General features: G+C 54.9%; 6 protein-coding genes across 6 annotated transcripts; 2 read left to right on the top strand and 4 right to left on the bottom strand.

The window, feature by feature from the left end:
• Nucleotides 1-746: 746 nt before the first annotated feature.
• PG986_014259 (uncharacterized protein) lies at nt 747-2485 on the bottom strand (the record flags this gene model as incomplete). Its single annotated transcript, XM_066850481.1, has 2 exons — nt 747-1915; nt 2413-2485. 2 exons carry the CDS (start codon nt 2483-2485, stop codon nt 747-749), a joined length of 1242 nt encoding a protein of 413 aa, XP_066692719.1.
• Nucleotides 2486-2866: 381 nt separating this feature from the next.
• PG986_014258 (protein-lysine N-methyltransferase EFM5) lies at nt 2867-4207 on the bottom strand (the record flags this gene model as incomplete). The annotated part of the gene is made up of 5 exons (XM_066850480.1): nt 2867-3090; nt 3143-3332; nt 3441-3557; nt 3916-4075; nt 4182-4207. The coding sequence occupies 5 exons, from the start codon at nt 4205-4207 to the stop codon at nt 2867-2869; spliced, it is 717 nt and encodes a 238-aa protein (XP_066692718.1).
• Nucleotides 4208-5026: 819 nt separating this feature from the next.
• On the bottom strand, nt 5027-6383 carry PG986_014257 (NADH-ubiquinone oxidoreductase 40 kDa subunit; the record flags this gene model as incomplete). Its single annotated transcript, XM_066850479.1, has 5 exons — nt 5027-5461; nt 5516-6003; nt 6059-6121; nt 6178-6191; nt 6256-6383. 5 exons carry the CDS (start codon nt 6381-6383, stop codon nt 5027-5029), a joined length of 1128 nt encoding a protein of 375 aa, XP_066692717.1.
• Nucleotides 6384-6934: 551 nt separating this feature from the next.
• Nucleotides 6935-8139, top strand: PG986_014256 (proteasome regulatory particle subunit protein; the record flags this gene model as incomplete). Its single annotated transcript, XM_066850478.1, has 2 exons — nt 6935-7202; nt 7265-8139. The coding sequence occupies 2 exons, from the start codon at nt 6935-6937 to the stop codon at nt 8137-8139; spliced, it is 1143 nt and encodes a 380-aa protein (XP_066692716.1).
• A 412-nt stretch (nt 8140-8551) lies between these two features.
• Nucleotides 8552-9597, bottom strand: PG986_014255 (uncharacterized protein; the record flags this gene model as incomplete). The annotated part of the gene is made up of 2 exons (XM_066850477.1): nt 8552-8974; nt 9037-9597. 2 exons carry the CDS (start codon nt 9595-9597, stop codon nt 8552-8554), a joined length of 984 nt encoding a protein of 327 aa, XP_066692715.1.
• A 954-nt stretch (nt 9598-10551) lies between these two features.
• PG986_014254 (HMG box-containing protein) lies at nt 10552-12734 on the top strand (the record flags this gene model as incomplete). Its single annotated transcript, XM_066850476.1, has 3 exons — nt 10552-12061; nt 12084-12389; nt 12475-12734. The coding sequence occupies 3 exons, from the start codon at nt 10552-10554 to the stop codon at nt 12732-12734; spliced, it is 2076 nt and encodes a 691-aa protein (XP_066692714.1).
• Between the last annotated feature and the right edge of the window lie 959 nt (nt 12735-13693).

Raw genomic sequence — 13693 nt, 5'->3', positions numbered from 1 at the left:
CTTCTTTCGTTCTGGGAATAGTTGCTAATGCGCAATTGTCGGCCTGGCTGGTTACTGACTGATAAAGCTGCTCTCACTCTGGCAATCACTGCGGTAAAGTTGGGCAAGTGGGATAGGATAAGGAAATATTTCAGTGGGGTACGGCTCTAAAAGCTCTATCAGCGATAAGCCAGGCATGTTGGTAGGAGGTAGGTGGGTCTGATAAGATGCGCTGTTGTCATTAGGATATGACCAGGTTTAGAGCCAGTTTACCTCATCAACCAATCCTCGACATCCTGCCAGAGTGGTTAATGGGTGAGACTTGAATCCTCAGTGCGAGGTTCAGCCATCTCATGACTTCGGTCGCGTAGGTTCAAATCCTGCGGATGTCGTGATAACTTCTTTTTACTTTTTCGCACGTTCTTCATGTTGGTTTGTCAATCAGGAATAATACACTTTCGGCATGTGTTCCACGTTTTTTTTTGGTCATTTGTTGAATTTGGTACTGTCTGCTGAAGCTTTCGACATTTGTTTCAGGTGCGATTGTGTTACGATTCCCTCCTTAACCGTGCAAGTACAGGATTTGCAGGAGAACCTTCTTTGCCAAGAGACATGCAATAAAACAGCATCGTATAAAAGGTAGATGCATCTTAATACACGACAATTTCTGAATGGGTGATTCTAGCCATCCTATTATGTTAACCGTATGCCAACCTCACGAGCCCCTAATCCTCAAAGTCGCTACACCGCTACCCCTATCTTCAGGCCTACTTCCTTCCCTTCCGCACACGGCCGACAACATCGGTATCCATGGACGCCAATGCAATATGCCCGACCGGGTCAGCGGACTTGACGTCCCCAAACTTGATCTTCAGATGCCCTATGAATTGTGTTCTATCCGATGCCTCGAACGGAGTGCCAGACCCCGACCCAGATACGTAGGCATTGTCTCGCACGAGACTGGAAAAATTCAGTGCGAGTTGCGGGTTGGTAGTCCAAGCCCGCAGCAGCGGTGTAGCAAGGCAGAGCACAAGCAGGATACTTGAAGCGAAGACGCAGGTGACGAGCCAGGCGCTGTGACAGTTCAGAACCGCGTCGATCTGGGTCAAAGTGCCGGTTGCGAACGAGTATTGAGCGGGATCGTGGATTTCGACGTAAGTACCGAGGTATGGAAGCATAACACGTTGTTCGGTGAGCATACCCCAATATGTGTTCAGGAGTTGAGCAAGGCGGATGGAATACGTCTGCCGTGGCAGAGTGGACGCAGGCCTGTGCTCGATCTTTAGAGCGGCGTCCGCAATGAAGTTGGAGTCTGCCATGTAGGACGAGACGTGGGTGGGGTTAAAGGCGGTGCTTCTGAGCGAGGTGGTGAACATCTGGGCAAAGGTGGTAGACTGGAGGGTGTCGTTGCATTCCAAGCAGTCAAGCGTCCAGTACCACGTCTCGATTGGAAATGGATAGGTAAGGTCAGAAGATGCAGAAAGATGTGTTGACCCGTTCAAAGCCGATATGCCGGATGCGCCGAGCATGGATGCGTACGGGACTTGAAAACTAAATGGAACATCGTACCAGCCACCGTCGTCGCTAACATGAGATTTGTCTGCTTCCAGAGGCTCGACCATGAGTATTCTGACACCGTTCCACATGTCTGTATTGTAGGCAGGACCGTCAGTCAGTTGGGACACCCACAGCGAGTCTAGAATCGGCTTTTGCGTAACTAAATATCTCTCATTGGCCCAATGATGTACCAGCCCTTCTGGCTTGAAGTATTCAAACGTCACTGTCTTGGTGTAGTTTCCAGTCGATAGAATACGTAGCGACGCTTGGCCTCCGATAGGAGAGAGGGCCCAAAGGGCGATGAGAGCAATACCCAAGACACTGGCCTTCCGAACGGCGAACTGTGCGGTCGCGGCACCGCCCACAGTAGTGCTAGAAGCTAGACGATCCAAGGTATCGAGATGTTCGCCGCGTTGGAGCCGCCACTGGATGAACGTCTTGATCAACCGACCTCCTATCGCCGCAAACCAGATTGGATATACAGTTGGGCCCTTAGAAAGCCGCCTCTGTCAGCAGCACTGCCATATATGAAGACTTGAATACATACATATCTGGCCGCTTGCAGTAGTGCGTTGGAGAAGTCAGGTTTGTCGTCTATCCAAGTGTTGTCGTGAGTCTTAGCCAGATACGCAAGCACCAGGAACGCGAGACAGCCGGAAAAAAGCAGTAGGCCAATGGTGGCATCGCAGAGCCTGGTGACAAGTGTGAACTAGGCCGTCTTTGGTCCAGGTGGAGGCGATGGTTTGTCAGGGGCGTGTGGCGATGGACTCAACTCCAGGTCGTCGGATGACGCTGGTAGCCTGGAGAAGTGTGTCGCTGCCATGGCTTCTACGAGGATGTTTGAGCATCAATCTTGGATGTAAGAAAGGGCATTACCGCTGCCTTCGTGAAGAGTCTTGTATTCGATCCCACCAAGGCCAGGCTGAGCAGCGCCCCCAAGTGATTTCATGTTGCTTTTCAGCCTGAATGCTTACATTGCCAATCAGGGACAATACTGGCCTAAAATACCTTCCTGCATGGTCGCACAGCCATCAATAAATGCGAGTCCCGTCACTCATTACTGTTTTTGTTCGCAGCCTGATTTTCAAGTAGGGATGTATATTTAGTATGACTGCGCCATTTCAACATAGCCAGATCTACACATGCTCTATAGTCCATGGTATCAGCTCCTTTTTTTTCCCTACGAGCTGACCTCCTTCGTACACGTCGTATCATCGTTCTCAATCCCTCCCTCTCTATCGTCCTGCTAAAGGAATAACGCCTAACCAAACCAATCGAGGTACGCCAGAACGCAAGTTCTGTCTATATGCCTGTCCGTATCATTCGTTCTTCATTCCTGCGCCGTCTTGAAGCCCCACTTGGAGCCCTCATAGTTGGCGTAGCACATGAACTCGTTCTGGAGCTCGTGGTGCTCCGGCTCGTACGTGGTGGTGCGCACGCCGAAGGACTTGTAGAGGCGCAGGATCAGGTCCTGCATGCGCTCGCCCGTGCAGATGATGGCGCGGACTTCCTCCGGGTGGACCGACTTGGTGATGTGCCGGATCGTGAGCGCGGCTGTTTCGGGGGTCAGAGATGATCAGTTCCTCCAAGGGGTGGCATTACTCACTCTTGGTCTGAGTGTCGACGTTCAGGAACGGCGGGTCCACGATGAAGCGGTCCACGCTGCCCTTCAGTTCGAGGGGCACCTTCAGGGGGAAGTTGTAGTCGTAGTAGATAAACTCCGGGAACACGTCGAAGCGGCGATCGTGTTCCAGGAGGTGTAGTTTGGGCTTCGGCAGACTGTAGTCCGAAGCGTTCTATTTTGGTGGTTAGCGCCTTCACGACCCCTATTCCGAATGAGGACTGGATACACGACCAGGCCGTAGACTCTCGATGTCTAAATCTTATAGGAGGAATCGACTTACCAAGATATTCTTCATCGCAACGAAAACACTGGGAGCAGACACGATCGCGATGGTGGTCTCTTCCGTGGCTCCATCGAGCAGTTGTTCTGCGAGCAGGGTCGCGCAATCATCCGAGTACTGGTCTTCTCGTCAGCTCCCGAATTCAACCCTGTAAACTCAATTTCTTCATCCGTTCGGCTCTGAAACGAAGCGGAAACCCATATTGCCCTGTCGCACCCATTGACGCTGCGGCTCTCCGGAGCGTGGCCCAAGCCACGACCCCATCCCCAACTCAGTGCTCCAGTCTAGAGGTCCACTGAATCGAGGTGTTGTCACATCAATCTGGCGAATGTGAGAACGAACGTGGAGATAGACCTTGTGCGGATTTCTTCCCCATATGCCAATCCCCCTTATCTATCCGCACCTCCCTCATCGCCAATTGTAACATGAAGTCCCGAACAGAAAGCACCGAGACTGCTGCTCAAGATGCACTTACCCAAAATTGGCTCTCCTGCCAATCCTCCTTGAACATGTCCCGCATGCTCAAGATCTCGACGGCGTCGGCCTGCGTCTTGAGCTTCTCAAACTTCTCCACGTGCACGTCCCGCTCGTGGTAGAACTCCTTGAGCGCGTCCAATGCGCCGGCGGACAGTGTGCTGTAAGTGGTCAGCAACTCATGATTTTTCTTTTCTTTCAGAGCCGGATTTCGAGGGGGAAAACAAAGGGAGATTCGCGCCGTTGGTGCGACCTGGCTTGGCTTACATGGGCTCATCGTCAAAGTCCGCCATCTTTGTTCGCCGTGCAGTCGTGTGTCGCGAAAACCGAACAGGCAAAAAAATAACGACCAAGTGAGTGTATAAGTGAGTGTGTGGAACTGCAAACAACACACCAAAAGTTTGCGCGCGCGCAACAAGACACACACCACAAGCAACGAGGTTGACTGGAATGTAAAAAGAACGAATCCAACAATCTCACCACGCCTCTAATCTTTTTTTTTTTTTTTTATCTTTTTCCATCCTGCCAGCCCACGAGTAAGAAAACCAAGCCAAGTGTCATGCTTGACTAAACAGTTCCAACTTTTCGGGAATCCCTTCGGCTTGACCCAGTTTTCTTGGCTGACAATTTTTCCTTGGGGCGCCAGCCAACCATGTTGTCAGTATCGGGATTTAGCACATGGATCGGCCAGCGGTCACACGCATATGGGCGCCCATGCCTGTAATAAAACAGCGGTAAGCCCGGCCGCGGTGCGATGCTGCCCAAGCAAGGCGGTTCCTCGCGGCGTTCGTGGCTAAGGGAGTAGTGAGTTTCACCCGGGCCTGTAAGTGCCCTCCAACCCATCTCCCGAACTCCCGAGGCCGCTCCGCTGGCAGGCCCCTAGTAAGGACAACCCGGCCACCGCGCCGACGGATCGCAACATCGCAAGTGTCAAACAACCAAGGCAAACGAATTCAGTAATCATGGCCAAACACACAATCTGTTCACTCCAAACATCGGGATAACAGCGCAACGAAAGGAACAAAAAGGACTTGTTTGATCTAGTTCAGGTAGTAGTTATTTTATATGTACAGGCAGGTCTCTTTCTTCTACCACCAAGAGCAAGACTATCTCTACAACTCGTCAGTGACGTGGATATACTTCCTGTCTTCGCGCTTCTCCTTCTCCGTTGCCGGCGGCAGATCGTAGAAGGACGAGCTTCGGAATCCCTGCAGGTAGTGGTATGTGAAGTTGCTGATGTCGCTGGGCTCGATGTTCAGGTCCTTGAAGGTCTTGGCGTGCTCGTCAACGGTCTGGTCAATGAACTCCCGGTCAATGTCCTCGGCGGAGAGCATGGGCCACCAGAGAACCTTGTTGAGGATGGCAGCGACGGGCTTCAGGACAGCCTTGGGCACGTTGACGTGAGTTCGCTTCTTGAAGATTTCGCGGTCGACCATCTCGGCAATCTCAGCAGTAGAGTACTCCTGAGGGCCGAACAGCTCGTACGTCTGTCCGGCGGTGCTATCGTCGTACAGCATCAGCTCCAGAGCCTTGCCAACATCAATGGACTATTTTCCAGTTAGCATATTCGTTATGTTTTAGGGGGTTCCGGTCCCACATACGTGTACGGGCCTGTATCGCTCCTGCATGTTGTTGGAGGTGAATTGCACAGAAGGGTTGGCGAGCTTGATCAGAAGGTTGTCCTCGAAACCGAAGACGGGCGCGGGTCGCACAATCGTCGTCTCGGGGAAGATGCTTCGGGCAACCTGCTCTCCGAGACCCTTGGTGCGGAAGAACTCCGAAGGCGAGTTGGGGTCGGCGTTGTAGGAGGAGACGTGGACGTAGCGGTCGACATCGTACTTGGCGAGGGCCTCGCAGATGCGCTCGGTTCCCTCGACGTGAACGTCCTCCAGGCTGAAGTTCTTGGTCGGGTAGTTGCGGCCGATCAGGTTGTAGACGATATCGGAATGCCTGACACTGGCCTCGATCGAGTCGGTGTTGCGCAGGTCGTATTCGAGGAAGTGCACACGTCCCAGATCACCAGTAACCTTGAGATGGCGCTTGGCCATCTCCTCGCGGTAGGGAATCACGACCTGGCATCCTTGGCGTGCTGTATGCCCCATATTAGCCACATGGACTTCCAGATTGTTCGCGAATGTCCATACCTAGCCGATTGACGATATATCTACCCAATTGACCGGTTGCGCCGAAGACTGTCACGGTGTGCCCTAGAAAACATACGTCAGAGGGGGTTTATATTCGGTCGAGGGCGATCAATACACACCTCCGAGGGAGTGTCTATATGGCACAAAGTCAGCAGCTGTTCGGCGGGAAACCAAATATAGCAGAGTAGGTGACGTACCGGCCACCCTGGGTCCGCAGGATCGGCTTGCCGGTGCGAGTGATGGCGACGTCGGAAATGGCTCTTCGCTGGGAGACGTTGAGGACGAGCCTCTGGGTTGACCGCGCGGCGGTCGCAAAAGAGGCCATTCTTGCGGCTTTCAATAGGAGCAAGAACGAAAAATGGCCTCTCCAATTCCCAATTGAATTGGTCGTGAAGTGTTCGGGGCGTTGCTGGCGAGTCTTGCTGGGAGTCCCGTCGTCGATTGGGATTGGAGCTCAACGTTCAATTGATTCGAGCTGCCCCAAGCTGCTTCGCTCTCCCGCCTTGCCGGCCCGCCAATCACCGTCCACATTAAAGTCATTCTGCAGAGCCTCTCGAAGCCACAATTGGTTGCGCATCTGGTGTGGCTCAAGCTGGTACCTTCCGTCTGTACCTGAGCTATCAAGCTTCAGCTGTGGCTTACGCACCACACCCCACTTGCTGAGGCCCCATTGATCTAAGGCTACCAACCAGCCGCGTTGCTGCTGGCCTGGCCCCGACATCATCATAGTGGTGGTGATTTGAAGCTGCTATTCTGACCCGACTTTCCACATTGGAACGAACAGCGAACCATCCCAGCTCGACTATTCGTCTTCCTAAATTTGATAAACCAAAATATCGTTCCTCGACCCAGCTTCCACCACATCCCGCACACACCATGAACGTCGACACTATCGCCGACTTCCTGGCCGAGCAGCGGGACGAAGCTCCCGAGGAGCTCCAGGGCCTCATCATCCAGTTCGAGGATTGCTGGGAGCGGAAACTATGGCATCAACTGACTGATGCTCTGATTGAGTTCTTCAACCACCCGGGCAGCGCAAAGCAACGCCTGCCATTCTACAAGGTGTTCATCCTGAAGTTTGCAGATAAGATCAACCAGCTCAAGCTTGTCGATTTGGGTCTTAAGGCGGCCACACAATGTCGGGGTATGTATACCCCGTACGCTAACGATGGCGCTTTCATTCACTGACATGACTGCTTGCAACAGACACGCAAGAGCGGCTATCTTTCCTCCAGGACCTCGCCGAGAAGGTCGACTCCGAAGACTCCCAGGACGCCCACGTCTACGCCACCGTTGCCGGCGCCCTCACCAAGCTCAACCTGGAAGATAACGAGGGTGCGCGGAAAGACCTCGATAAGGCCGAGAAGATTCTGGAGCACTTCGACAGCGTAGAGACCAAGGTCCACGCCGCCTTCTACCGCACAAACGCCACATACTACCAGGCCGAGGAAGACTTCGCCAGCTACTACCGCAATGCCCTGCTCTACCTCGCCTGCATCGACCTCTCCTCCCTATCCGACAAGGAGCGCAAGGCCCGCGCCTACGACCTGGGCATCGCCGCCCTGATCTCGGACTCCATCTACAACTTCGGCGAGCTGTTACAACACCCCATCCTGGGCGCGCTGACGGGCGACCTGTCGTGGCTGCACGACCTGCTCCTGGCGTTCAACCGGGGCGACCTGGCGGCCTACGAGAAGCTGTCGAACCATGTTAAGTCCAATGACATGCTGTCGGACCACCAGGGCGAGATCCGGCAGAAGATCTACCTGGCGGCGCTGACCGAGGCCGTGTTCCGGCGGCCGCCCCACCAGCGCGCCATGAGCTTCGAGGCCATCGAGGCCGACACCAAGGTGAAGCACAACGAGATCGAGCACCTGGTCATGAAGGCGCTCAGCCTGGGCCTGGTCAAGGGCACCATCGACGAGGTCGACGAGCTGGTCAACTTCACCTGGGTCCAGCCGCGCGTGCTGGACATGGGCCAGATCGCCAGCATGAGCCAGCGGCTGGGCGAGTGGGGCGAGAACGTGAACAAGCTGGGCAACTGGATTGAGGCTACCGGCCAGGACATCTGGGCGCCTTAGGTGTGACCTTGGATGTTACAAGAACCGGGCTACTATTTCCAGAAGATGGTGATGAACTATGTCCAGGGCGATGGAAAGGGAGTCTGGGCGGCATGCCTTTCTGTAAGATAGATACCTTAGACGGCATGTCTCATGAGGTGACCAGGCCACGAGATATGAAAGTAAAAATTTCCATGATCCTGCTGCTTCAGCTGCTTACTCAATTGACGTGTTAACATACACGATTGAATATGTGGTCGTCACACCTCATCGTCCCATGATTTGTACTACTGGGATGTGTCCGTTCTGTATTCATTATTCTGATGGTGTCGCCTCGTACACCCTGGCATTACAAGGACAAGATGACTACGTGCTTGCGTCTACACCATGCCTTGTCCTTATCTCAGGGTTTCCTGCCTGTCCCACAAAACCATCATGGCCCACCACATAGCATCTTCAACACCTCAAGAACCTGGTCCGCCACGAACTGCGGATTGGTCTTCTGGATAAAGTGCCCAGAATGCGGCGCAATCACCACCTTCCTCCCATCGGCAGCAGGGTCGCCGCCCGCAATGGACAGCAGCCCCTCGTTGTACTCGTCCCACGCCGGCTGCACGTACCGCTCCGTCAAGCCGCGGGGCCACAGCTTCAACGACTCGTCCGCGAACGTCTGCGGGTCGTGGCCCGCGACCCGCAAAAGCAACCTTCGCTTTTCCTTGCCGCCGTCGTCGTCGCCGGTGAGGACGGGCCCGTCGCTGCGCGGTAATAGGGAGGGAAGCGTGCTACGGTCCAGGTTCTCGGCGTTGGGCGCCGCGGGGTGGAACATGCTCCGCGCGAACGCGCGCGCGGACCGGAGCTGCGACAGGGTGGTGTCGGGGGGGGCAGGTCCCGCTGTGGGTCGAAGTCCGAGCCCGGCGCGTCCGGGTCCGGGAACAGGGAGACGAAGTCGTTGTTGGCCATGTTGGAGTCGAGGATCAAGAGGGCGGAGAGGGCGCCGGGGTGGTGCGCGGCGAAGAGGCGCGCGAGGGGGGCGCCGAGGCTGTGGGCCGTGAGGAAGAGGCGGGTGGCGGTTTTGTGGTGGCCATCGGGGAAGTGGCGGGACTTGAGGGTGTTGAGGAAGGCGGAGAGGTCGGCTACGGCGTCGAGGATGTCGTGGGGCCGGGGTTTGGCGCCGTGCTCGGGCTGGGAGAGGCCTTGGCCGTAGCGGTCGTAGGTTGCGGCGGTGATTGCATAGTTGCTACTACTGGCGGGGGAAGATGGGGGTGATGGGGAAACGGCTAGATCGGCTTGGAGTAACTGGAGAGTCGGCTGCCAGGAGACCTGAGGTAGGCCGAGACCGTTGACGAAGACGATTAGTATCGTTTCGGATGGTGGCTCATCTGATGTGCTCAAGGTTGTGAACGTATACTTGATGGGACAGTCTGGCTTGGTGGGCAGTATCATCGACCTCAGGCCCGGGATCTCTGGTGTTTCGTCCATATTGATGTTTCAACGCTTCAAATATCACACGTCACGTAGACCGCAGGCCAGATTTAACCTTGGACTACTGCATCCGCCATTGATGGATCTGTTTAAACGGGTGGCTGGCTATCCGGAGTCACTTGCTATGGTTTCGCTTTTGCTTTCATGATGCTTTCGACCACAGAAGAGTGATGAAGGATGAGGCATTGAGTTTGTGTGTAAGTTGGCGCGGGGCAGCATGTGCTACTTCCGAACAAGGGCGTTAGGTTTCTACTTTACAACCGACAGCTTAGAAGAGCACCTTGAACATCATTGATTCATGCCGTTCTCGAAGACTGATTAGCATATGTCCATGTTCTGATGCTGGTATTGTTCATTCTCTATAGCTGTTCTACGTAGTGCTATATGGTTGAAATCATCGCTTGCATGCATGCTGGTAGTCAAGTCAAGAGCTAGAGCGCATGCCCAAATACACCTGCAATGTGATGGATGCTACCTATAATCAGACAACTAAAGCTATATCACACGAGACACACGAAAGATGCCACGTTGAATCTCGGTTAGCACCACAACCGGCCGATTTCGTTTCCACCGATGCAGCAGGTCCATAGGCTGTGATGTGAACATGTAAGTTGGGTTGCAACAGTGGGAGCCCGGCTTCCCAACCGAATGGTCGCCAGGCCCAGGCTCCAGACAGGCTCCCCCACTTTGAGCCTTGGAGCCTTAGCCCGCTGTCCCCGTCGCACTACCGGTTGCTTGGCCAACCTAGGGCACCAAACTTGCCCTGAACTGACCGACATCCCAACTCCCTGAAATTCATGGTACTTCAACCTTCACCTGCCCTTTACAGATTAATATCGGCCCTCTGTTAAGACACACACACATACCTACCAGTTTGTATAGGAGACATAGCTTCACATACAGGCTACACATACACACACACACACACACACACACACACACATTGCCAATATGTCAAGGACAGCGTCCCACGAATTCAGCAGCGATGACGAGAGTTTTCCTTCCCTGGATTTCTTGCAGTCAAAACGCTGCCCCTCCAAAACCATGATGTCGCCAGCCAAAAATGCCAGTGCAGCAGACAAAGAGAACGCACCAATGCAGCCGCCGCGGACGCTCAAGTCCCGAAGGCACATCGATATGGACCCATCCACCCCGGGCTCCATGGCCAAGCCCACGCCGCTCCGCCGGAGGAAGCTGGGCAACTCGCAGGCCATCGACGAGTCCCTCTTCCAGAAATGGGGCGAGATCGAGCCGCTCCGCAAGGAGAAGAAGGAGCGGCTGGCCTCGAACCCGCGGAGCCTGCGCCTCAAGGCCAGCAACCTGGCGCTGGGCTCGCACGACGCCACGGAGGTCTCCTCGTTGGAGGCGACGAGCCTGGACTTAACAAAGCTGGACATGGATATTTCCCTGTCGGATAGCGACGACACCATCGTCCGGAGGAAACGGTCGCCGCGCAAAGTCAGCGGCAACACCAGCAAGCTTCGCGAGCGGAAGCGGCCTGTGACGGTCTTTGACGAGAGCTCCGAGGAGGTGAAGGTGGAGGAGGAGGATTCTGCAAGCAGTAGCGCAGAAGAGGAGTCAATTGAGGCATCAAAGGTCTCCTCCACCCAAGACGAAACGGTTGCTAGCGACGGCGAGGAATCTGATTTTGTGACGGCCTTGTCGCTCGAGACAGACTGTACCGATTCCTCGGCATCAGAGTTTGAGCTGCAAACAGAGCCTGTATTGAAAACTCAAATGCCGTCCAAGACGAAGAGGGCATCACCGGAAAAGAAGCAGACGCAAGCCAAACCGGCAAGGAAAGCAACAACCTCTCGCAGCTCGAGAGACGAGAGCCCATCAGACTCAGGGGGCGCGCCCCACACACCACCGCGCAAGACAAGCCGTCGCGCCGACGACAAGAAGCCCTCCGCAGACGACTTGGACGACGCATTCAAAAAGCTCAAGATCTTCTCCGAAGAGAACGACAACGACGAAGCCAAAAAGACGAAGCTGGACCCCGTCACACCCCGCAAGGTTTTACAACCGCCCAAGGGCCAGAAGATCCCCACGTCGCCTTGGAAGCCCGAGCACAGCGAATTCTGGGACCCCGAGGTCCAGAACAAGTGGATCGACGACCACTCCCCCCACAAGCAGGCGAGCCCCCGCAAGCTCGCCATGGACGGCGGCGACGTCAACACCAAGGCCGCCCTCAAGCTCAAGTACGGCACCAGCCCCGAGAAGCGGAACGCCAAGAAGGTCTTCGACGCCGTCAAGGAGTCGGTCGCCGAGCGCTTCCTGGCCGAGCTCGACGAGAAGGTCACGGACGGCCAGCTGTCCAAGCTCACGGCCACGACGGGCGGCATCACGATCAAGTGGTCGACGACGCTGCAGTCGACGGCGGGACGCGCCCACTGGAAGTGCAAGGAAACCACGACGACGACGGAGCAGCCCGACGGCACCATGGCCATGTCGGGCAGCGGCAAACAAAAAGCAACACACAGCGCACATCGAGCTCGCGACCAAGGTGCTGCTGAACGAGCCGGACCTGCTCAACACGGTCGCGCACGAGTTTTGCCATCTGGCGACCTTCATGCTGGACAGCAAGCCCAAGGCGGCGCACGGGGCCGAGTTCAAGCGGTGGGGCGCCAAGTGCTCGCGCGTGTTCGGCGCGTCCCGCGGGATCGTGGTGACGACCAAGCACAACTACGAGATCGAGTACAAGTACATCTGGCGCTGCGTCGAGTGCCTGACCGAGGTGCAGCGGCACTCCAAGAGCGTGGACCCGGTCAAGCACCGCTGCGGGCGCTGTAAGGGGGTGCTGCAGCAGGTGAAGCCGGTGCCGCGGGGGGGCCAAGGCCGCCGGAGGAGAGTCTGGAGCGGGGGCGGGAACAGGGGAGAAGAAGGAGAAGAAGGTCTCGGCGTATCAGGAGTTCACGGGGCAGCAGATGAAGGCGCTCAAGGCGGAGAATAAGGACATGACGTTCAAGGAGATGATGAGCATCGTGTCGAGTCGGTGGAAGGCACATCAGGCGGCGGCTAAGGCGGCGGCGGCTGGTGCTGCTGCTTCTACTCCGACGGAGGAAGAGGCGAAGAACGTTACGACGATTACGGAGACAATGCAGGAGATGAGTGTGGCGGATATCTCGACATGAGACAGATCGGACTGTGTACACTAGATTCCTTGCTTGGTTCTGGTTCGGTCCGTTTGCCTGTCTGGGGAATATCCAGGTTTCCCCCGACAGTGTAGTGAGCATTTGTTAGGCGATTGGTTGATGATGATTGCATTTTCAGGAGCAAAGATTGGGTTGGGCATGGCCGGGGAGTGGGAACTGCTGGTTGCTGCTGCTTGTAATGCGCTGATACCCCTGTATAATACAATACGCGAACATGAATATTTACGCCGAATTAGAGAAACATATGACAAATATTACTTCTTCTGAAGATGTGGTTTCGAGACTATCGTTTTGCTACGTTTGATCGTGCTGGTGCCTCACAGACAGAGGAACGCTGGCATACTGAGACACCGGATGCTAAAGGGGTAAGTACGGGGAATTGACGCCATCATCATTGACGACGCTATGTTGAAGTAAAAGGAGTCGACAGGTCCTGAAGAGCCATCCAGACAAGCTGCTATCCATTCTGTTTGATCCTGTATGAAGACAGCAATCGGTGAGATTCTCTGATTGATCAAAGTACATGCATAGTGAACATGCCCAACGCCTAAACAAGCACCAAACACCAAACTGATACCATATGTTCTGATTGAAAAAGGTACTCCACGATACACCGCCTAGCCCCCCCTTTTTTTATTGCCCTGAGTGAAAAAGAATTCCAGCTCGCGCTTTCTCTCGGTGTTTGGCACCCTGTGTGCAGCGGCTGGGCCGATACTGTTTGGTAGAGGCAATTAACCCCTCTGAGAAATTTGCCAAGTCGTTTGGATGACATCGACTGGGAGGCCAGATAAACGAGCTACTGTTGGAATCGGTGTTTCTATTATTCATTCATGTATCGGCCATACAGAGAGAGCATAGGTCTATGACATCAATATAACTCCATCGTGAAAGCCGACAGTGTGCCAGGTGCTTTTTGGACGAGTGTCGCCCCCTGTTAA

This window comes from Apiospora aurea (assembly GCF_038362705.1).
Source record: "Apiospora aurea strain CBS 24483 chromosome Unknown utg000010l_segment0_segment0, whole genome shotgun sequence".
NCBI lineage: Eukaryota > Fungi > Ascomycota > Sordariomycetes > Amphisphaeriales > Apiosporaceae > Apiospora > Apiospora aurea.
This window is presented reverse-complemented; position numbering and strand designations above follow the sequence as displayed.